Raw genomic sequence first — 23,339 nt, forward strand, 5'->3', positions numbered from 1 at the left:
AATTATCACCGAAGTGCGGCCTGTTCTACAGCCTTGGGCGCTTCATGCCAGCATGGGTTCTCCTGATACTCTATAAATCCTTAATCCAATCGAAGTTACATTATGGCATCCTCTGTTGGGGGGCTGCCAGTAAAACTGCACTCAAGCCACTGCAGAAACTACAGCATAAAGTGCTCCGAATCATAGCTAGGGCCCCAAAGGGGCCTGGCTGCCCATCCAATAAGTCGCTGCTGAAGAGATTCGGCGTCCTAAACATAGAAGATATGCGGAAACTAGAAATCGCCAAGTTTATGTATCAGTTTCACTGCGGTCGTTGCCCCGAATATTTCAATGACTTCTTTACCTCTGAATCAAAAGTGCACAAGTACAACACACGCGCGTCCACGTCGTCCAAATATCATATGATCGACCGAAAAGATCATCGCTCCATCAAATATGCCGGACCTGATGTGTGGAACAGTATCCCGCCGGCCATCCGACAGTCGACGAGCATGTCCACATTCAAGTCGAAATACAAGCAATTACTACTAAATAAATACAGTCCATCCTCAAGATTACCGGACCACGACTGACCTATCGATCTCGCTTCCCATGACATGCCGCCCTATTTCTTGTCGCTTTCTTTTTCTATACTGTATTCTTTACTTTCACTCAGTGTGCATGCCTCCTCTTTACTACGCCTAGGCCAAGGTGGGTGTCCGATTCCATTGACAAATCCAAGTCGCTTCGACATCATCCTGTCTATTCATTGTATCGCATTTTTTGTGGTGTATTGAACTGATAAAATTGCTAATAAACCAATGATGATGACCATACGTCCTCTTTTAAGAGGATTTGTCCTCTTTTTTGACTTTTTTGAAAGTGTCCTCGGAGGACGGCCTTTTGTCCTCTTTTTTGAGATTTTGTCCTCTTTTTTGAAAATTTAGGCCAGATTTAGAGCAAATTGCGAGTGATATGCCGTAAATTAGTACAGAAGTGACGCCCCGGAGGGTATTTCGGAGCGAAAAACGCTATATTGAGCTCCGAGCGGACAGATGACCTTTTTTTTATTTTTTATTTTAGTCATCCACCTAGCAATGCGGAGAAAAAAACGGTATTTTGAGCTCTGAGCGCGGAGTGATGACCTTTTTTTTGTAGTCAACCGGTCACAAAGTGGGAAAAGTTCACCGGTTTTTGAGAATTCTACTCCAGTTTTGCAAGTCTCAAATTTCTGAAAAAGTATCCTCTTTTTAGATTTCCAAAATATGGTAAGCCTACAATAGAAGATATCCCAAAATGTTGTGTAATGTAATATAGCGATAAATATTTTATCACGGCGTTATCGGCGGTTGTGAGTATATCGCAATTCATGTGATGTTTGAATTGATGAAATTTCCAATAGAAAAATGATTTCTTAGGCGACTGCCTTATTAACTAATTACAAAATAGACAGAGCAGAAGGAGGTCACAAAGATCATTTTGAAGGATGCCATATCTCCATAAATCTAACGAGGACTGCGAATTTGTGGGAATCAGGTGGCATAGCGGAACTCTAATTTCCATATGCGGTGTAATCCAAAATGTCATTGTAACCACTTTTGTTCAGCATATTCCACGGAAGGAAGACTGACTACGCGTCCACTTCGTCCAACTACCATGTGGTCGACGTAAAAGATCATCACTCTATCTTATATGTCGGACCTTCAGTGTGTGGAAGAGCATCTCGCCGGCTATCCGACAGTCGTCGAGTATGACCAGTTTGGTCCACATTCAAGTCGAAATACAAACAATTTGTATTGAACCAATACTGGGCAGCCCTTAAGTTTACCGGACCACGACATGACATATCGATTCCGCCTTCCGACGTATGCCACCTATTTTTGTCACCTGACCTTTATATTACCTTCTTTTACTTTTGAATTCAGTGTGCATGCCTCCTTCTTATCGCCTAGGTCGGGTGGGTGTCTGATTTCGAGCACTACTCCAAGTCATTTCTGCACCTTCTTATCTTTCATTGTATAGCAGTCTTGTGGGGTATTGAAATGATGAAATTGTTAACAATAAATTGAATTGAACTGGGTGGATTAACACTGTCACCAAGTAGTGAAAAGCTCTCATTTTTATTTCCAGCAGATGTCACTGTTGAGTTTAAATATGAATAATGGCAAAATGGTAAATCAAGGTTATGTAAATGTCTGGAGCAAGGTTACGGTTGATCAGTGACCAAGATGTCGGATGTTTATATAGCTCAGTGGATGCAACATAAAAAAAGCAGTACGTATATAAATGGACGAGGAAATTTCTGCTGTTGCTATCAAGGCTCAAGTGTGACAATGTATTTCCGAATTATAAAAAACTAAGGAGCGCACCTGTTCTGTTCCATTCTCACTGGCTGCGCATAATGTACATCATGAATGACTTTCATATTTACACCAAAATAGTAGGTTTTCTACTCAACGAAATAATGTTCCCTCACACTTGTACGTCTTTACCTAGCCACCAACTCAGTGTCAATGATCGACATTGTCATAGTTGAGGGAGTGAAAACGGTAATCGGAATAGCGTAACTGCGTCTCGTGATATTGTCCTTTGTCGCGCCTCCCAGCGTTGGTGCTGGATGACCGTAATTCGGTTGCGCGCAGCGAGTGAGCGTGGTAGGGACTCTTAACTTTCTTTAACTATGAAAATGATGATTCGCTTTCAGCACAATCAGTAACAATTGCTGTTACTCGTGCACCTTAGGTCCTTAGCAAGTACTTGAGGTGGATGGATCGTTATCTTGTTAAATCGAATGGTTAGATCGCTGGTCACTTTATTTGATGCCAATTGCAATAGATCATTTAGCCAGGCTACTAGACATGCTTTCCCTTGGACATATGAACCCGGGCCTAGTCAAGATCATTAAGGCATTTGTATAGTTCGTGATGGCACTTGGCCGGCTGATATATCAAAAAAGTTTGCCTAGTTCGTCTTTGTGCTGCTTTTGTTGAACTTCTACGGATTTAACTTAGCGACGCTATACGGGAAAGAATGAATTCAACCTAGATGTAAGACTCCTTCTGTCGCCTTATTATAAGGGTAATTTGAATGTTGAAAACAATTTGACAGTATAGACATTCTTGATTAATGCTAATTAATGATACCTCTCCAAAGTAACCCAAACCTTACCAGTAGTAGCCTGGCTGGGTCAAAGATGTGTTAGATTCTAGAATATTGCGATATATGGCGCTCGAAGCAACTTTCTGATTGTTGCGAATGTAACGTGATATAAGGTGTGGTCTATCACACGAAAAATCCCCCAATCTTACTACTATAGTGCCATGCGCAATTGGTTATAGAAAATGTAGGCCTATCACATTTCGAACCAGGCTTGGTGCCATATTTATTATGCCCATTTTCATATCTATATCGCTGGGATTGTATGTGGAGCCAGTATATGTCGTACACGTATGGTATGGTATGGTATGCCGACACAAGTATTCTGTGAAGATGAAGTAACGTAGAAATTTTTCACTGTAGCAGTTTGTGATATTGGCCTACCCAATATCATTTATTGATATGCCTTAATTACGAGTATTTCCCTGATTGGAATCTCCGTCCTTTTTTTGAAATAAATCCTGCGTGATAGGAGCTTTTTTCGCGTGACAGAGCCAACTTTGCGGCGTGACAAGCAAGGTTACTGACTTCAAATGACTGTGTTAAGCCAGTGACAGGAGATCAGATGCTAATGGTTAGCAACTGGTAAGGTGCAAGTACTTTACCAACAGACAGTAATCAGCAGATCCCGGCTTGAGGATTAGGTCAAAACATTATACCACATACTAACTGGAATATAGCATTTGGGGTGGCTGAGAACATTGACTTTTTTTCAATTTTTTTTATTTTTTTTAATGAAATCAACGACCCGTGACGGCGTGACCGCGTGCAACTGCCGACCAAGTCGGCGTGATCCTGCGTGCCTTGGACACCGATTCCATACTGGAGTATTTCCAAAGCTGATTTATGTGTATGCAGTTAAGCAAGTGCACTAATTGAAATGCTGCGACCCGTAACTCTACATGACCATCATCTTCTTGGCCTCTTGCAATATTCCCCTGAAATATAGTAGCAGTAGCCTACTGTTGAATGTAAATAGGTAGCAGCAATCGCACTAACTAACACTGCCGTTTGGCTTCTTTTTTATGCCTTTGTATGTTTTATAGTGCTAAGTTCAAAAGGTTTTTGTATCATCAATACTGTTCAATCTATCACTCTCTTAGTTTTTCTGACTGCGTGAAGAAAATACATGGTTTCGAATGTATTTGTGTAAAGTTAATTCAGACGTACTACCAATCAAATATTTATGAGTAAGATGCCGCCTAGATCCCGTTGAAACATGCCTGAATATGATATGTTGCTTTCCAATTTTGGTGCAGAGAAATATTGCGCTAGATAAAATTAGAATTAATGTCACACATGACTGATTTTGAAAACTATTATGTGCTAAATTCGCGGATGACGCACGATCCCGTTTGACTTTTGGGGACAATTTTTATTTCAGAAATGCGACAAGTCTACGAGTATGTGCAAAGGACTAATGATCAATGATAGCGAAAAACCAATGATAGTTTTAGAACCAGTACCCAAAATTACCCGAATAGGATAAAACTATAAAGCCAGACAAAAACTTCATCAGATTTTGTACTACGTGATTATCTTGTTACGAACATATCGAACACAAACTGAAGTTAGCCTGCTGCTGAAGATGTTAAATCAACATATTGAAATTTGTGTAGTGCATTGATGCAAACGTGCATATATCGAAACGATATCTTCACACCAGGCAACAAACCTGTGGACAGTGTGGAGCATTCTTTTTATTATTCCGCCATATGAATCGTATCATTTGCAAGAGGTCGCTGAAGATTCAAGGCAGAATAGAAATGGCCAGTGCAAAAAAGTTTTGAACCACCAGTCTGCGCTTTATGATTGTTATAATAAAGTGTATAGTACTAGAAGCAGAAGCGTAGCACTTGTATGTGTAGTAGCTTTGTTGAACATCTGCATTTCCAGGTGTAAGACATCTGATGATACGGTAAATCTTGAAGCTGGCAACCCATCTGTAGTTTCAGGCATAATACATTATTAGCAACAGACGCGATAGTTATTTGAAATTTAGCTTTATACACCTTTTTGGGTGCTGTGCTAAATATCCGTTATGTAACGAGCAGCTATGCACAAAGAATAACCTGAAACTGCCTCTTAACTCTCATTGTTGAGAAGTTAGCAATTGTGCATAAAATTCTGTGTATGTGATTTGAAAAAGGAAAAGTACCATTGACGGTTGATGACTAAGGGTCTTGTTCTAATGATCCTCAGAGTTCAGTGGTAGTTCTATGTGTTGGATATTGATATAGCTGGGTGAAACGTGGAGGAATATGTAGTGGTTGAACTTTATACTGCATGCGAAGAATCCAATTGCTAATTCAGGAATATTTAGGACAGTTCAAGTATGTCGGGCAAAGGCAGAAGAGAAGTAGCTGAAGCTTATCTGACTTTATCACTCTTAGCACAAAAATTATTTAGAGATCTTTATGATGTCCCTGACGACTATTTCATTTTGTACCAGTGAAACCACGGATTTACGGTATTCAGCTGACGATGACACCCTCATCAAACAGATTCTGAAATCTGTAACCTATCTATTTTGGTTTACAGTTAAATGCTCTTGGCGGGAATTTTTCAATCGATGTGACACGGTTCAACATTCAGCCTAGTTCCTCATGTTAACATGTTGACAATGTATCTCACATACCCTACTGGTACTTTGATAAGTTTGTGGTTGAGTTTAGTTACATATTGTTCGATGCCAAAAAGAGAATTATTTAGATATGAGTAGGTACATCATTATCGCTTGTATGCTTTATGATGAATTATCATTAAGAGAAGCTATCATCTACTTTAGACCGCATGCTCACTACAAAAATATATATGCCCACTAGGGCTGTTCAAAAATAACTTTTTTTCCTGAATCTTGCGGGTTACGTGATTAAATGGTTAGGTTGCCTTAAAAAACGGCGCACACCAAATTTGAATTCATTCCAACCAATATTCGCGGATTTCGTAGAGTTTGAAAATTTCGAATTTGCCTATGAATGCAAAAAAAAAATTTTTTCAAATTTTTTTTCCAACCCCATAAAATTGTTGCGCTGTCTTCAAAGATGATGCAAAACAAATTTGACTCAATTCCAAGCCGTACAAGCGGAGTTATTTGAGTTTTTCGATGACAATTCTGGGATTATCCTCCAATCATTGCCCACTCACTCCCTACCTTGTATTAAGCAAGGCAGGTCTCCAGTCAAATATTGGTAGCAGGCAGAATCGGAAGCCAGTCAAGTGTTTTCAAAATTATATCGTTTCTCATAGTTACACAAAGTTTCTGAACTATGATTGACTGTGCCTTAGGGTGCAGGTAGTCTGGTTTGTATGGATCACAGCCAGGATGACTTTGCATGAAAATGCACAAACTTACCATATCATACCAAACGTACCATATCCCTTACCAATATGTGTCTTACAGTTTTCGAGTAATGAAAATTATATGCCTTCACACCAAAAGTGATACTCTAACAACGAAGAATATGAGATCAATGCTTTATTTCTTCTGTCGTATCCTCGAAACCTTGGCTAGTTATATCTCAGTATCAAAAAACATTTTGCATCATCAGGCCCGAACATTTATGGAACTGAAGTACGGATCGAACCACAAGATGGTAATAAAGTGCTGTGAATGCCATGATCCAGAAATACGAAATTTTAGGGCTGTCATGCAAGATGTAACTGGCATTATTTGCCTTGTGGGCGCAAAATACATATTTAATCATTTGAACATTTAAATCATTGTTGCTGTTCTGTCATTATGATGTCATAGGCAGTGCTTGACTCTATATCGACCAATGTCCAGTCTTAGTTATAACTACCGTGAGTTTGTGAACTTTCTGTATATTCTTTGAGTTTTGTAAACGGATAAGCCTGTCAAAGGATCAGGTCAAATATTTGCTTCATGATAATAGTTGTGCAATTCGCGCATTCATAATGTGTGTGTGTGCGGTGGCAGTCAAATAGCTCACCATTATTTTTAATTGTTTCATTTGATCATGTCGAAAAGGTTGAAAGCCAAGTATCTTCGGTGAAGGTTTCTAGGTATCAGCAACAGCCTCAAAACTGACTTTCTCTTTCATTACTAAGCTACTTGCTTGTTGAGTTCAGCATTATAGTAGCAAACTCTGCTATACGCTGACTGGTTGACATGATCTTGCTGGCATGTCGGGTTGCATAATCTTTGCCTTCCATGCCGGTTACTTTGATTCATTGGTTCTGTATTATAGAAGGCAAGTTTAATAATGTTGTACTGTACTATTTACGTCTCCTGCTATTGGTAAAGCAAAATACTTCCTTCTAGGAATTGTATCATTTTGTATCTTGCCTCGAAAACGGAAAGTGTAATTATTATTATTATTAGTGTCCTCTACTGTCCATGTCCACCACGAGTGCGCTCATAATGTCTAGCTAATTGTAGTGTAAATATGGGTATTTATCCTTCCAACTTCGTGGAGTGGAGGAGTATGCTATGACCTCTTAGCATAAGTTTTACCTTGAGAAGATAATTATGGAAGCTACTTTTTCCATCAACTGAATGAATTAATTTTCTACATTTCGTATTACCCATGACGGAAATCCTGTACATTCGTCATTCTTGTCTTTTATCTGTGTGCCGAGAGGTGACTTGTTCAATATAAAACCATCATTTTAATCAAAATGGAATTTTTACTATTATTCTATCTTTCAAATTTCAATTACCGTTGATGTGCTACAGCACCTATAGCAGTGGTCGGGAACCTATAGCTCGCGAGCCATATATGGCTCTTTTGGTTATAAGATATGGCTCTTTGACTACAAACAACGCTTAGATATCCATGTTCTTGATTGGTAAGTAGCTTTCTGGTACTGCCGTTGAAACGTAGGCGTGTACTGCAACGTTCATGTTACCGCTGAAAAGTTTGGGAATTGACAAGTCGATCAATATTTAGATTTTCAGAATCAGTGCTATATCAGAATTGCCATCGACATGGACCCAAAAATAAGGACAGTCGAAAAATTAGATTGACATTAAAAAGTATTTTCGTACATACTGTGTATTTATACGAGGCGTGGCATATCATTCTCCATACTTTCGCCGGAAGCAATCTGCTCCAGCAACTCCTTGTTATCAGAAAGTGCTTCATTAATCTCACGACCGCTCAGGTCTAGGTTTATCTTTACTCAGGGCCGAAAATGCACTTCGTCACCCCCCCCCCCCCCAAAAAAAGCAATACGATGGTCTTGATACCCCATAGGGTGATAAACCAAACTTCTTCACCTCGCTGTGGGAAAGGGTTGTACACCAAGTTCAGACAAAATCATTTTTGAGTGTACCAAGACCTCCAGTAACAATGCTTGTAGTCTTGGTCCTGGCCGTAGCAAACTCCTTGCGGTGTTAGAATCGGAAAATATTGCGATGTGCAATCGTTGGTAAAGAATGATTGCTGGTTTTTGTCAGCATGGAATGCCTCAGGTATCCTCAGCAGCAGCTGACACCCTTCTTGTGTGTTGGGGTATCAATATAAGTTGAAATAGCGGTCATTTTCACATGGCCTCCAGGTCAATGTCACAATTGCAGATATTGCAACACAGATACCCAGAGGAAAATGATCGAAGTTCTGTAGTTGTTGAAAAAAAGACAAAATAAGGACGCAAGTCGAAAACAAGGACATTTCTTAGAAATAAGGACAGTTGAGTTTACTAAGACGTGGCCCTTCAAAATAAGGACAAATCTTAGAAATAGGGACGGTTTGGCAACACTGGTTATAGTGATAGTCGATTAATATCAGGTATTATAAATTCTGAGCTTAGCGATGAATTGCACTATCACAGGATGATTAGTAGCCAATGAGTTTTTAAAGATAAAATATGGAGCCCACGACGAATCCCATGTATTGAGTTCGAATTAGTAGGCTACTATCATGATGTCACGAATTTTCAATTGTGACGTAACAATATATGGCTCTTTGGGAATTAAAATGGAAAATATAGGGCAAACATGGCTCTTCCGACGAAAAAGGTTCCCGACCACTGACCTATAGTAATCTAATACCGGTATGCATTGTTTTTGGATCTAGTGTGGAGTGGATGCTGATTTAGAACTTGCTCAAGGCCAGAGTACATCCAGTTGAACTTGTTGCTGTTGTAACAGTCTGATGGACTGAGTAGCAGTTTTCAGCATTATAACTGCTGTAACTGTCAGATGCTACTTGGAATCTATTTTTAAAAGATTTTCGAGAGCCAAAGTCTGAATTTGTTCACTTTGTTGCACACTATCGGGTGATAATAGTAGATATACATTACTTCAATTTGATCATGTTTGTTCTTCTCAGATTCTATATTGTTTGTTTGTCCTTGTATCAAGCTTAGATTGCGTACAAACTCGAAACGAAGAGATAGCCGGTATGAAGTTGCTGAGTTTTGTTGTTGCATTTTCATGCGTGGCATTTGGTAAGTGCGTTTCAGCAGTTTGCTCCTTGTCACATGGCTATGAGTCACATGACTGAAATGATTCTGCCCTGCTGCGCAGTGAGTGATGATTGGTTTGTGGAATTGAACTGATGACGGCGTGAATCAATGTGATCTGTAATTTGAAATTCATGAAGAAATGATTATAATGATTATTATTGGGCAGTTTTTTGTGGATGAATTTCAAGTTCGAAATATAACTGTTGACCAGCTTATCTTCGAATTAGAGTTCAATGTTCGTTCCCAAATACAATATTCTTGTTTCGTTTCTCTTTGTAATTTCCGGCCTTTCTGACTTTAGTTTCCTGTTATGTCAATTCAGTATCTAGATATATCGCGCCACTAAACTTTAATTGCCCCATTTGAGCGGTGTTGGTTAACACACACCATTGAATCGACAACGTACTGTTTAAAGTGCAACTTGGTCCCTAGTTTGGACAATAGTTTCGAAAAACTGCCCTTGTGATTTCCGAATGTACCGAATTAAGTACACTATTAATAGCAAAACCAAATTCAATGATTTTACCGGCGACTGAGATTATATAATTCATACGAATATGTCTAGAGAGTATTCTATTGCAATACTGGAAGCATTTGTTGTGCAAGAGAAGATGGGCAGTCCTTACTAGTGGAAATCGAAACACGTGCTATCACATATTTGACTTTTCTAGTGTATACGTTCGACGAAACCACTTCATTTGACACCACCACACCCGTCGCTCCAACGACTACTGGAGGTGCCGCAACAACGCAGGCACCGGCTGTGAAAGTGCCGATAAACAGCTATAATTTTTCCAAGAATGGAGTCGTGTGTTTGAAAGCAACATTCGCAGCTCACTTTATCCATGAAAAGGTAACCGCGAATCTTTGTCTGAGCCTCTCATCATTTGTGTTGGACTACGAAGAAATATTGTCCTTTTCTAGACAACTTGGCCCGTGGGTGGGGATGCCCATGTTGATGACGCTCACAGCGAATGCAACAGGCTCACAGTGAATTTCGGAAGTGGAAATTTCACCATACAGTTCAATATGACAGACAAGAAATCTTACTACATCTATGGTGCCGACGCCTATCTGACAAGTCCATGTAAACCGTCTATTCTCTTATAGTCTGGTACTGGTGTGATCGATAATACTGTCACTGCTTGCGCTACATGGATAAAGTTGGATAAAGTTACTGTGATAGCGAACTGCTAGTGATCTGAAACGGTGGTTCACGACCTTTGAGATGAAAAATTTGTGTACTGGTTCACTTGCGATTTCTTTTTCAATCGATAGACTTGCGAGCCTGCCTTGAAAATAATCAAATCAACAGTAACAGGATGTATACTGATTAAAAAATTCAACAGAAAAGGGGTAGGTAAACAGTTCTCATTCCAACTGTTTTCACAGCGAAATTTACGCGGTTCAATCATTTGATAGCAAATTTTGGCTGATATAAAGTCATGAAAGTTCATTTCGATAACATCAAATTCTTAGCGGTCCAAGTCACTACCTTCGAGTCACGAGTCATTTCGAGTCATTGCACATTTTTACGCGAGTCAAGTCAAGTCAATCGGTTTTCGAAGGTGACTCGAGTCAAGTCAAAATTTAAGTCAAGTTGCGTTTTCGTAGTATTAGGCATTATTACGTCATTACATTTTGCTAGCTGTCTGAAGTACAGATTGAGTAGTCATTGATTTTGAACCGATGAACGAATATAGAGTTGAATATACACCCAAGAAGGCGCTGTAATCGCTCACATATACGTAGCCTCAGTTTATAGTTACCAACCAACATAGAGAATAGAGAAAGGAATCGATTAGATGCAATACATTACCCTTTACCCATTTACATATTGATATGATACTATTCGAGCCTGCTCCAATGGTTGAGGAGTATATAAACTACGGTATATTCGAATTCAAAATAATTAAAAAAAAGTTTTTTTTCTATTATATTACTTTACTACTAACTAGTTTACAACAAGGTAAGCTGTAAGCTTCGATCGCTTCGTTTGTGGTCAATTTATTTGTGAGATAACAATGGAGGCTCAGTAAAACGCATGATCATTGAATGACTGGTTGCTCGATTTTGTTGCATACCAACAAATTAGCATCATGCTCAACTTCACTCGACGTGTAGGTAGGATTATTAGCACAGGCGGTTGAGCAAATAAGTCGGCCCGAAAATTTGGCTCACTTGCTAATCCGCCCCAGATTATAAGTAACATATACTAACAAGGCAAACTTATTGCGATATTGATTCTTCACAAGCTGATCTAGGCAGTGTGCAACTAAGTCGTAAGATTTCTCTTACCACTGTTATAGGGCAATGGTTATTTAAGATTTGTCATGGAATATCAGCAAAAATATTTGGTTTTAGATCTGCTGCCTCTTCACTTTTATCGCCTTTACTTTGATTGCTTGGCAACCGAATGTCATTCATTTGCAATTCTGTTCTTGTGCAGCTATGGAAGGTGATGTTAAAGGGCTGAAGGAAGCCAAGGCTACCAACGGGTCGTCGTATCTGTGTAAACACGGTTTGGATATTGCCCTCTCCAACAATATCACGTTCAGAATGACCGACATGCAACTTCAGCCGTACTACGTCCAAAAAGACGGCGCATTCTCTCCAGGTACGGTACTATTCGCGTGGTTTGCACTGTCTGATATTAATTCCGGCGATTTTAAATGTTTTAGCCGAAAATTGTGAGAGTGACCTCAGTCCCGTTGTGCCGATTATTGTCGGCGCGGTCCTGGCCGGCCTGGTTGTGATTGTGGTGATTGCGTACTTTGTCGGGAGAAGTCGTAACAGAGTCGGCTACGAAGAGATCTGAACAAAACGACTGTTATTATATCACAGTTGCCATTCAAGTGTCACTTTTTTTGCGGCGTGCTTAACGCCCAGCTCAATGTATTATCTCTTTACAATTAGTGATCTCGCATTGTAGCAGACTTTTTTCATCCTTTCTCGTTTTCTTTTATTTCGATTTCCGTGTCTGAAATTACATCGAAACTTGATATGCTATGCGTCCCCGTGATGAATTCGATCGACTATGTTCATTGCAAGCTGTTGGAAATAAACCCTTGTTTTGTGCAATAGTCTGAATTTGTGCGGTTTTACTCGTGAGGCGTGTGGTCGTGGGTTAGACAGCGGCATGAACTCGCTCTTCCCTTGTTTCAGCATTGGAGTGTACCGCCGATATGTCCGAGAACGCGATGATACCGATAATCGTGGGATGCACCTTGGGCGGACTCATCTTGATAGTCTTGGCCACGTATTGCGTAGCCCAAGCGCGCTCTAGTCGGCACTACAGCGGTGTTCCCATTGTAGACGTCCCGTGAAACAGTTATCCTTATGTTATCTTATGCAATGCGTTTGCAAACCGCACGCCAATTTTCCAGACGATATTGCACTGTGTGTCACAACGGACGCCGGGTTGTGACTGTATAACTGTCTATCCGTGAAGTTATGTTATTTGTTAGTGTCGTAATGTAATGTATCTGTCATGTGGCCGCTGCCGATTGTATCAAAGTTCGCCACCGTTATTTTGTGGATCGATCATTTACAGAGGCGCAGCTGACCCGTGATAGGCGTTTGGTATGTCTGTGGATGTTACGCGATGTCACGTAAAGGGATAAATGATTTACGGAATCTACTATTTATGCTGCAGTCAAGTTACGGCCATACATTTACACGCTGCTCTGTCTTGTGCTGATTGCGCAGGCGTTTTTGGGAAGTCCATACTTCATATTCTTTCAAATATACCTTGGTACTCGGCATTTATCTACCTTATTGACTTGTTGTTTCGCGAAGATTATGCCCGACATTGCACTGGTACGAAACTTAACGGTTCACTATGCCCCATTCTATTTCTGAATTTTGAAGGCCGTCGTAAGCTGTGCGACTGTGCGTATACGTTGCGCCGCCAGAATCAATTTCGTCTCTTAGCATCTGATTGTATTTTATATGAGACGATTCTTATGCTTTATCTACATTAGGATTGGCAGGAAATCGCTGTTTTAAGCGCCGAAATATTGTCGGTGACCGCTGCAAGAGCTAAATGTGGTTTTAGCGTGCGTCGTTAACGCTAAAACTGCCGATCACTTATGACCATTTCTACCGGCCCCAAATTGTGCGCACAATTGGCTAGATTACAATGTATTGATGAGAGAATCGATCGCAAGGTTGCGAAGAAGTTGTTCTGGATGCTTTTACAAAATCAGCGAGTAACGAATACAAGGTAGGAAGTTGGTACTGGTCGACCCGACGCATCCAGTTATGCTTGCGGGCCATCATAAGTATGGATCGGTAATTTGCCTGAAACGTAATTACGGGGAGCGGTAATTCGCATTTGCTTTTCCTTGGTGTAGCCTGCAGTACATCGTGTGACTGATGTAATATCGTGGTCTCGTTCGTTTCCAGGTTCAACGTCGCAAGAAGACAAACGAAAAGGTGAGGTGTCACGATTTTGTGGAGTGTTCTTGCGAATCGGAGGTTGTATGTTAGTCGGCGTCGTGGCTGTAACTTCCGCGCCCTAGACCTCTGGATGAGGGAGGCTCGAGGGGAATCAAATTATTTCGCGATTTAGTGTAATTGAATCTATTTATAATATGGGCATTGGGCACCCGCGCGCTGCAGCGCTTGAAAAAAGTACTAATTTATATATAAACGCGAATTTCGGCGCCGGCCACTTATAGCCTACCTATCCAGGACTTCCAGAGTTTCGACCAACGTGCAACTTCGCGAAGTGTGTTACCAAATAAAACTTCACGGGCCGAAAATTACATAGGCCTATACGCATGTTGGGCGTAAAGCGGCGTAGTCGTGATTCGCTATCTGAAGCCTTTACCTCCGTCAGTTGTACCGTTAAGTCTGATCACATGCACATGGAGACCATGAAAAATTATTAGCAATATATGTAGGCTAATTACCAATATTATAGACATAATTCAATCCTGGGTATGAACTATGTTCGCGCGACTACGCACACAGTCAGATTCCCGATAACAATAAAACGTCGATCCGTATCCAATAAGGCACTGTAGCAAAACTCAGTGTTGGCGACTTCAAAAAAGTCAGTAGCCTGAAAAAATCGACCCAGCGGAAATATAATTTTCGGCGGTCTAGCCTGACTGTAGAGCAGAGGTCTCAAACCCAAATGCGCTCTCGGGTCAATTTCCTAGTTTTTGATGACGCCGCGGGCCGCAGCATCCACAACAGGAATATTAAATGTATAATTTCCAAGTATAGGCCTTATCTGACGGGAACTTGCAGACAGGCATTCCACAATCATCGTGTAAATGTAATTTACTATTGTACTATTCACGCTTGACACGGAAAAAATACGTTTTCAAATATTTGAATAAAATTGTTTTTGTGCAGAGCATATTATATTAATGAGTTATAGACATCTTGCGGGAGGATGCATCATGGTATCATAAAACTGTCGGGTTATAATATTGCAGCTAGTGGACCTTTGACGTGCCTCAATTTTATGTAGAATATTTTAAAATCTACTAAAGATTGATCTGATATCAGAGCATTTAACACTTTGACTGCCAACAATCCTAAATATAGGATTTTACTCAATCCCATAAACTGCCAGCGATCCTATATTTAGGATATTTTTGAAATGAGTACAGTAAAGTCCGGAATTGGTTTTATCCCCGGATTACGGCTGTATCCGGGGCTACTGAATAGGCTTGTTGTCATAAACCCCCATTTTCGTTGCCGGAAGTATTTTTTTTAAATCACATTTGCATACAATAGGTCAACCTTTTTTTGGTTTGACCACTAGGTGGCTTTTCATAAAATGAGCAGCAAAAAAATTGAATTATTTTTATAATTCCTTGATGTTGAAAATAATTTTTTTTTTCATAAGTTGCGCAAGGTTTGCACGTATCAGCACGCCCGATTCCAGCCAAATATCCAACTAGTCGAAAAATTCATTGTTCGCTGGCATTTACTGGCAATTTCCATAATAGGCCTTGGCAGCTAAAGTGTTAAGCGGTGTAGCCTATCCTGGTTTAGATATAGTCATGATATAAGTAGCCTATCGGCTATTGTTACTGCCATTGCCAAAGTCAAATTAAATCAGCGTTAGATTTTGATTTCGATTATTATTGGAACATATCAATAACAACTTGAATATATTCATTATTGAGCCATAGTAATAGCATTGCTTCCTAACCTTTTTAGCGATCGTACCCCTTGTGCTTCCAATGATATTCCTCGTAGCCCCTGTCCATTTTCAACACGATTTCTGATGGTACCTATATTAAAAACAGAAAGCCCATCCACATAAAATCGCACGTGGCGCGAAGACTATTTTGCAGTTGAATAAATTGGCCAAGATAATATTCCACAGCATATTGGCCTAATTCCACAATGCATCTGGTACACCCTGATGTGGTGCTTCGTACCCCGATGGGATCACAATTTTCAGTCACGAATCATCAACGGGTCATGTTTTATCACCATGAACTAGAAATGTGACGTAATAGCTGATCTTCTACCGCGTATGGTAGCTTTTAAAAGTGATGTGATAGTGAAGTTTGTTGAGATTTCGGTTATTTTTACAGTGGTTTTAGCGTGAACTTTAAGTTCTTATATCTAAAAAAGTTAACTGAAAAAAGTTGCATTATAAGGATCCTCCAAGTTGTATTATAAGAATCCTCCAAACAGCGTAAAACACATTGCCACATAACTTCTGAGTATACATGAAGTTGCTGAAATCTGTAAAAAAAAGTTGCTAAAACTTGCCCTACTAATCACCAATTCACCGAAGTGCGTATAAACGAGCATGTTTACACGTATTATTCAATCTAACTACAACAGACGCAGCGCATTGCAGTGTGTCAAAATATTTATAAACCTCTGTGCTCATTCCTTTACCTGGCCGACCCTGTGATTTGTGAAAGATCATACCTTCCTACCTTATCTGCCAGTCTGCAACATGACTCGTCGGTCACGGCCACGATCCCTCTATCTCGCGCGCCAGGAGGTGCGGGCGGAGGAGTGAATTTAAACTAGCCGATTTCTTGAATAAGTAAATGCGCATTCATCCAGATATATGCAAGGAATATATAATACGCAATATATAGTTTCACGTAATGAGCAAATATATCCAAAATAGGTCATATGTGTGAATCGATGTTAAAGGACCTACCGCAATTGGCCTAGCCCAGGGGCGGGCAACTTCTCCAGTCGGCGGGCCGGATATAGGAAAATGAAGTAATTGGCGGGCCGTATTGCTGAATCGATGCATATATACAATAGGGCTCTTCAAAAATGACTTTTTTTCTCAAATCTTACTGGCTACTTGATAAAATTGTTAGGTTACCTAATTTAAGCCTACACACAAAATTTGGTTCAATTCCAGCCAGTAACCGCTTTGCTACAGGAGAAGAAAGTTTCTATTTATTGTAGAAAAATAAATAATAAAATTTTTGAAAATTTTCTGTTCACCCCATAAAAGTGTTAGGCTGTCTATAGAAACGATGCTCACCAAATTTGGTTCAATTCTAATTAGTGGAAGCGGAGTTATTGCCGTCGAAAAATTTGGATTTGAATAAAATAGTATTTACGGTGACCGATTCTTTGTTTATTTATTATAGTTGTGCTCACCGTAAATACTATTTTATTCAAATCCAAATTTTTCGACGGCGATAATTCCGCTTCCGCTGGTTGGGATTGAATCAAATTTGGTGAGCATCGTTTCTATAGACAGCCTAACACTTTCACGGGGTGAACAGAAAATTTTTAAATTTTTTATTATTTATTTTTATATAATAATTAGAAACTTTCTTCTCCTGTAGCAAAGCGGTTACTTGCTGGAATTGAACCAAATTTTGTGTGTAGGCTTAAATTAGGTAACCTGACAATTTTATCAAGTAGCCAGTACGATTTGAGAAAAAAAGTCATTTTTGAAGAGCCCTAATATACAAGGACTAAATCGTATTTAATGAATGTATTTTAACGACAGCAATGTCACTTCGAAGCCATTTCTCGCTGATCATGACGAAAACAATGTGGATTTGAGAATAGCATTGTCATACAGGCGCCGCCATGTCTGCTTTTAGCTGATCAATCAACACACGTTGCAATCCTTAATTAAGATTTCAAGGCGTTCGATAACCCCGGTACCCCTAATTTACCAAGATATCAATTCATTAGGGTTGAGTACGTGACGAGATGGCGTCGTTGTTCAACTGTGTGGCCTGATTAATCTCGATATTGAATTCATGCGGTCCGCACCTCTACGAAATTTGAAAAGTGGCCCGCAACCCGTTTTTGAGTTGGCGACCCCTGGTATAAGCGATATCTTACTAGGGTAACCATACGTCCTCTTTTAAGAGGATATGTCCTCTTTTGACTTTTTTGAAAGTGTCCTCGGAGGACGCCCAAATGTCCTCTTTTTGTTTGGAGATTTTGTCCTCTTTTTTGAGAATTTCGGTTAAATATTTGGCGAAATCGACTGAGATACAGTAAATTAGCACTGAAGTAACGCTCCAGCGGCTATTTCGGGAGATGAGCCGAAAAGTTGACCTTTTTTCAACCAACTGATAATGTGGAAGGGAAAACTGTATTTTGGGCGCTGAGCGAGAAAGTTTACCTTTCTTTTTTTAGTCAACCGACCACAAAATGGGAAGAATTTACAATTTTTCAGGATTTTCCTCCAGTTTTGCAAGTCTGAAAATTTTGAAAAGTGTCCTCTTTCCAGATTTCCAAAATATGGTAACCCTACGTCTTACAAAAGCCTAGGAATGTGCCGTGCTACAAGTCGGCGGTTACGGAATGAACAATAAGAAATATCAGCCTGGTGTAAATTACCATTGTAGCCGACAAACACCATGATTTCCACAAACGACATTAGGGTTGAGTACATCGTAGATGCCGATAATGCAAGTCTTCTTGCTTCGACGAACTTACGCGTAAGCTCCACTCTTTGGCCGCTGCGCATACACGTATATAATAACATACAGTCACTAAAATTTGACGTAGTAAGCAAGTAGTGGGTGATCTCGGCAGACTGGGGCCGCGGGCCACATTATCATGTAAGACGGAAAACTCACCGCGGGCCGGACAAAATCCCTCTCAAATATAATGGTGATGAGTTGAACAAGAGTTGCTGCGCTATATATTAAGAATGCATGACGGAAAGCCGGTGTGTCGTAGGTGGGGTTGTATTTAAAACAAACCTGTTTAAAACATGACCCTTGTTTAAAACATTTTTAGCCATTGTGTCACGAATCTTTAATTGTTACGTCACAGTGTATTGGCATTGACAATCGAAAATAAGGTAAATATGGCTCCTTCGACGAAAAAGGACTTGACTACTGTCATAAACAGACCAAAACTATCTTTAATCGGGACTAAATCGTTATACAGCAATTAACGCTCGGCGGTCATGATCATATCCGAACACCCATCACATATAGCAATGGCATTGCTATAACTGAAGAACCGACGACGATTTCGAGGGTTCCAGCCAGTCCATATCTTATACATCGACTAAATTGGGTGCAAATCGTCCGTATAGGCTCACACAGTGGCGGCTCGTCCTATAGGGCAACTGGGGCATTGCCCCACCTAAAATTCTCTTCAATAGCAATTCTTTACCATTTATAGACGCACACCAATCTATATATACCGAAACCACAGCGAAAATCGTATTCTTCTTGTCCTTTCGCTTGTAAATGCCCATATATAGCGAAGTCTCTGCGAAAATCGAATTCTCTTCTGTGTTTTTGCTTTGCGAATGCCTAGCCGGGGCATGCCCCGGTAGCGCTCATAACAAGCTTTCACTGTCTATTCTCTCAAAGCCGCGCACAATAAAGAAACGGTAATTTACTCTCTCCTATTCATAAAATGACCGAGCAACCGGGGCAAATTAGCTCTGTGCCCTTAAGGTGTGATGTAACAATCGTATCTATAGCTGAACTCGGTTACCGTCATATGCGTTTAGTCGACCTTTGGTGGTATAGGTCGATTTTGATGGTGTTTCACACCATGAAAACTCTTGAAACTTGGTATGTCATGTCGTGATGGTGGTATTTAACACTGCCCCAAGTTTCAGGGTTTTTACTTAAAGTTTAGGGTAGTAATTCCGTTTCCGAAGTTGAGTGTGTGCTGATCCTTCATGTATCGCAAACAGATTTTACTCAAAAGCTGGTATTGGTATCCAATCCATTGATTTTGACGATGTTCAATACTAAGATCGGTTATGACATTTGGCACGGTAAGTCTTAACGTTAGTATCGAACGCTGTACCAAGTGTAAAGTTTGTCACTGAACTGTGTTAGTGGTAATTTCGTTTCCTAATTCGAGTGAGAGCTGACTCTCATTTATCGCTAACAGATTATACGCAAAGCCGGTATTGGTCTCTATTGATTTTAACGATGCTCCTTACCTAGATCCGTCATAAGCTTTTGAACAGTATGTCTTGATTTTTATATCGAACGCTATGCCAAGTCTCAAGGTTGACACTCAATGATTAGGGCAGTAATTTCGTTATCAAGGTCGAGCATGGTAGAGATGCGCTCCGATCTGACACGTTAGCCTTCAACGCATTGCGGATATCACGCAAAAGCCGTTGTATCTGCGGTAACGTTAACTGAGATGATGATATCATTCTCAGATTCCATTCAAATATTTACTTTGATATTATATCCTCCAATGTCAATTTCACCGTGAAATTGTGGCCGTCAAGCCATTTGCTTACAACCCCCTCAAGCGCGATAGCTATTTAGTTTTCGATGGCGGCTAACAGCTGATCACTTGATCAGCCTATTCCTCAGTAAATTTTACGCAAAATTCGGTGTTGGTCTGTTCGCATTAATTTTGACAGTGTGCCATACCGGAAAGGGCCACGAGGACACTTCTCGATGATGTCATGTAACAGTGTACTAAGTTTAAGGCTTTCATCCACGTATTTATTCGGTAATATATATATTCCAAAGGCGATTTCGCAGCAGACCTATAGACAGTAATAAAGCCGTATGTGTCGTGTTACAGTCTCCAGTTTCAAGGCCAAAATCTTCTATGCTGTACCGAGACCGAATTTCCGAGGCTGCTATTCTTAGTTCTTCAGAATGATGTTTTGGATTCAATATGACAGGCCCAATCTATGAGATAACAATTGCGTATCTGTCCGAACTCGTTGACCTTTCCAATTAGGCTTACGCTATCTCTCGAGTTATAGTCATTTCCATTTCTGCAGATAATTAGTCAGGCCTAGTGCGAACATGAACCGTGTTGAATCTTTTTTCCGTACGCCGTTTACGCAGTTACCATACTTCAAGTCACAGCTCACCGGCGGACCTCTCGAGTCTCGTGGCACATACGTTAAAATCACTGTTGCCGGGAAATTCATGTTACCGTACCATCATTAAGTTACTTGTTTACGTTGGAAAACGCGATTGTGACGTCATCTTGATAAAAAGTCGCTTGCAGCCCTTGCCCCACCACCCGATATTGTCACGAGCCGCCACTGGGCTCACACTACATGTTTTCAGAATGTATTTACACAATTATGACATGATTATACAATGTTTGAAAAAAAATTTAAAGCCATTTGTTTAAACCACTGTTTTTAAAACACGTTATGTTTTAAAACCAACCCTAGTCGTATAGGTCACCCGTCTAGGCCTATAGGTCCATATCATCATTGTTTTTCTGTGTAATAGTAAATATTAGGGATGGTGTGAACCTCTGAAAGGTTCAGGTTCGTGTGAACGCGAACCTTTTTGAAAGGTTCTGTGTGAACACGAACGTGAACCTCATGACGTCACGTTACGTCATATTGCTAATTCCAACCCTATCTTTTAATGAAGTGATAGCTTCTGTACATGCTACCTAGCGACGACTCGGGCCACATTATGCCACAATGCCGAAGTAGGCCTACATGTTGGCGTTTTAAACGTCGCTAGATGTATCAACTGAGGCAATCGAAGGATATGATACTCCTATAAATCAATATCTTCTGTCGCTTTGCGTACAATTTCGACGAGGACTTATCAGGGAATATAAGCTTACGACTTAAGGGTCTAGGCCAGACCGGACAATGTATTCGGCGTCTGAGTATCGCTACATTGATATTGAGCAGCGTGTAAACGGGTTTCTATACTTGCTGCCGATACTACCCCATTAACAAGTTATACAGCAGTAGCCAACACCTCAATCGCAAGGATTTGATTTTAATGATGCAGTAACTATATGAAGTCAAGATTGACCCCGTATGCCTGCTAGATTATTTTGCATCAAAAACGATATCAATCTCATTGATTGCTTGAATAAGCATCATTCGCTGACTACGCATTTCGGTAGGGATGTTGTGTGATTGCGGGTCAAACTCACAGCAGAGAGTCACTAAATATTCACAAACGGAAAGCTGGATATTTCGAGCAAATTTTTGTAACAAAGCAAGTAAGACTTTTGAGATTGTCAAGGTGCATGCTCGTTTAGTGTCGATTTCTAATGCTGCCAGAGCCATGCATAGAGTGGCCCACGGTTGAAATAAGATGTTAAAATGAAGTGAAAATTTTAATATATGAAAAAGGTTCACAGTGCAGAACCTACCAAGGTTCTGTTGTGAACGCGAACCTCTAAATTTCCGAGGTTCACACACAGAACGCGAACGTGAACCTCACGTTCACACCATCCCTAGTAAATATGCTTCCGATACTGTCGTGGATTACTCCAGCTCCGCGCCATCATTGCTTTTGGTGAAATTTCGATGTTCACAATGACGAACCTCCATACGAAACTATTTACCACTACTGGAAATTCCAAATCACGAAGGCTCGCATACCGAATAAGCAAAAGACACAATGCGGGAGCTCCAAACAAGAATGTTGTTGGACTCGATCTCTATTTATATTATCAAGACCTCATCATCCACTGTGGAACTGCATCTCGCAAACTATTAGAGACCCGTCTACATTTTTTAAGGACTCAAGTAGCTGTTGCCCACTTGAGCCGTTTTGTTTTGGACTGCCACTTCTATATACCTACTCTAGGCAAAACTATATGCTTTCTTGCAATTGGATTTTGAAAAGTAGAAATAGTTTTGAGATAAGTTTGCATAATTTTTATGAGTGTAATTGCCAATAAAATGTGTGAAATAACCACTGTTTCACGGTATAACTGAATATACCTTTGAAGATCGGGACCTATTTGCAGTGTCACTATACGTTTTGCGTTGTCACGAAGATGCGTACATCAATTCCGAAAGTAACCACCCCCGATTTATTATTTGCTAAAAGCCAAACCTACATTTTCAGGGCTTGAATACTTTTCAAAACTTTTCTACTTCCTCTTGGTATTGGTCTTAAAAGTCTTAGAAATGACTGCTTTTTGCTGTAATTGTGAGTTGTGTCTTGTGACGTCCCGTCTGGTCACGGGATGCAGTTGAATCGATAGTTTCGTACCCCTTCATTGCTGCCATGTTGTCGCTGTTCATTATTTGTCATATTATGAGAGTAAAATAAATTCGATTTATTGACTCATAGCATACGAGATTAATCATTAAATTCGCTGTTTTAGTTGATTGGCAGTATGCGGAAAATGGAACGACTACATTTATGGCGAAAATGGGAGTATCGTGGACCGTTACGTTCGAATCAAAAGATAACAAGAATAACCAGGTATGCTGTTTTCGGTTATCGTCGACTGCTCACTCATAACCATATATGACCATGATCAGTTACTGGCATTATATAGGCCCAGACTTTTCTGGTTAAAGGTAGTTGATGCAGCCAGTGATGTGCAGTGCTGATCAGTAGCGA

General features: G+C 40.2%; 2 protein-coding genes across 5 annotated transcripts in view; one reads left to right on the forward strand and one right to left on the reverse strand.

The window, feature by feature from the left end:
• LOC145437257 (single-strand DNA endonuclease ASTE1-like) overlaps positions 1 to 23,339 on the reverse strand; it is a 533,921-nt gene that overhangs the window by 466,028 nt on the left and 44,554 nt on the right. The gene's annotated exons all lie outside the window — the stretch shown is intronic.
• LOC145437253 (uncharacterized) overlaps positions 9,186 to 23,339 on the forward strand; it is a 35,327-nt gene continuing 21,173 nt past the window's right edge. The window contains exons 1-3 of one of the 2 annotated variants that reach the window (XM_080314444.1): positions 9,186 to 9,549; positions 13,975 to 14,004; positions 23,098 to 23,198. In XM_080314444.1, the coding sequence (XP_080170570.1) occupies positions 9,504 to 9,549; positions 13,975 to 14,004; positions 23,098 to 23,198 (177 nt within the window). In that variant the 5' untranslated portion in view covers positions 9,186 to 9,503. The remainder of the gene's footprint in view (positions 9,550 to 13,974; positions 14,005 to 23,097; positions 23,199 to 23,339) is intronic. The other variant, XM_080314445.1, reaches the window with a different exon arrangement.

This window comes from Botryllus schlosseri, chromosome 4 (assembly GCF_051294905.1).
Source record: "Botryllus schlosseri isolate E-star chromosome 4, Bs_hap1, whole genome shotgun sequence".
Classification (NCBI taxonomy): Eukaryota; Metazoa; Chordata; class Ascidiacea; order Stolidobranchia; family Styelidae; genus Botryllus; species Botryllus schlosseri.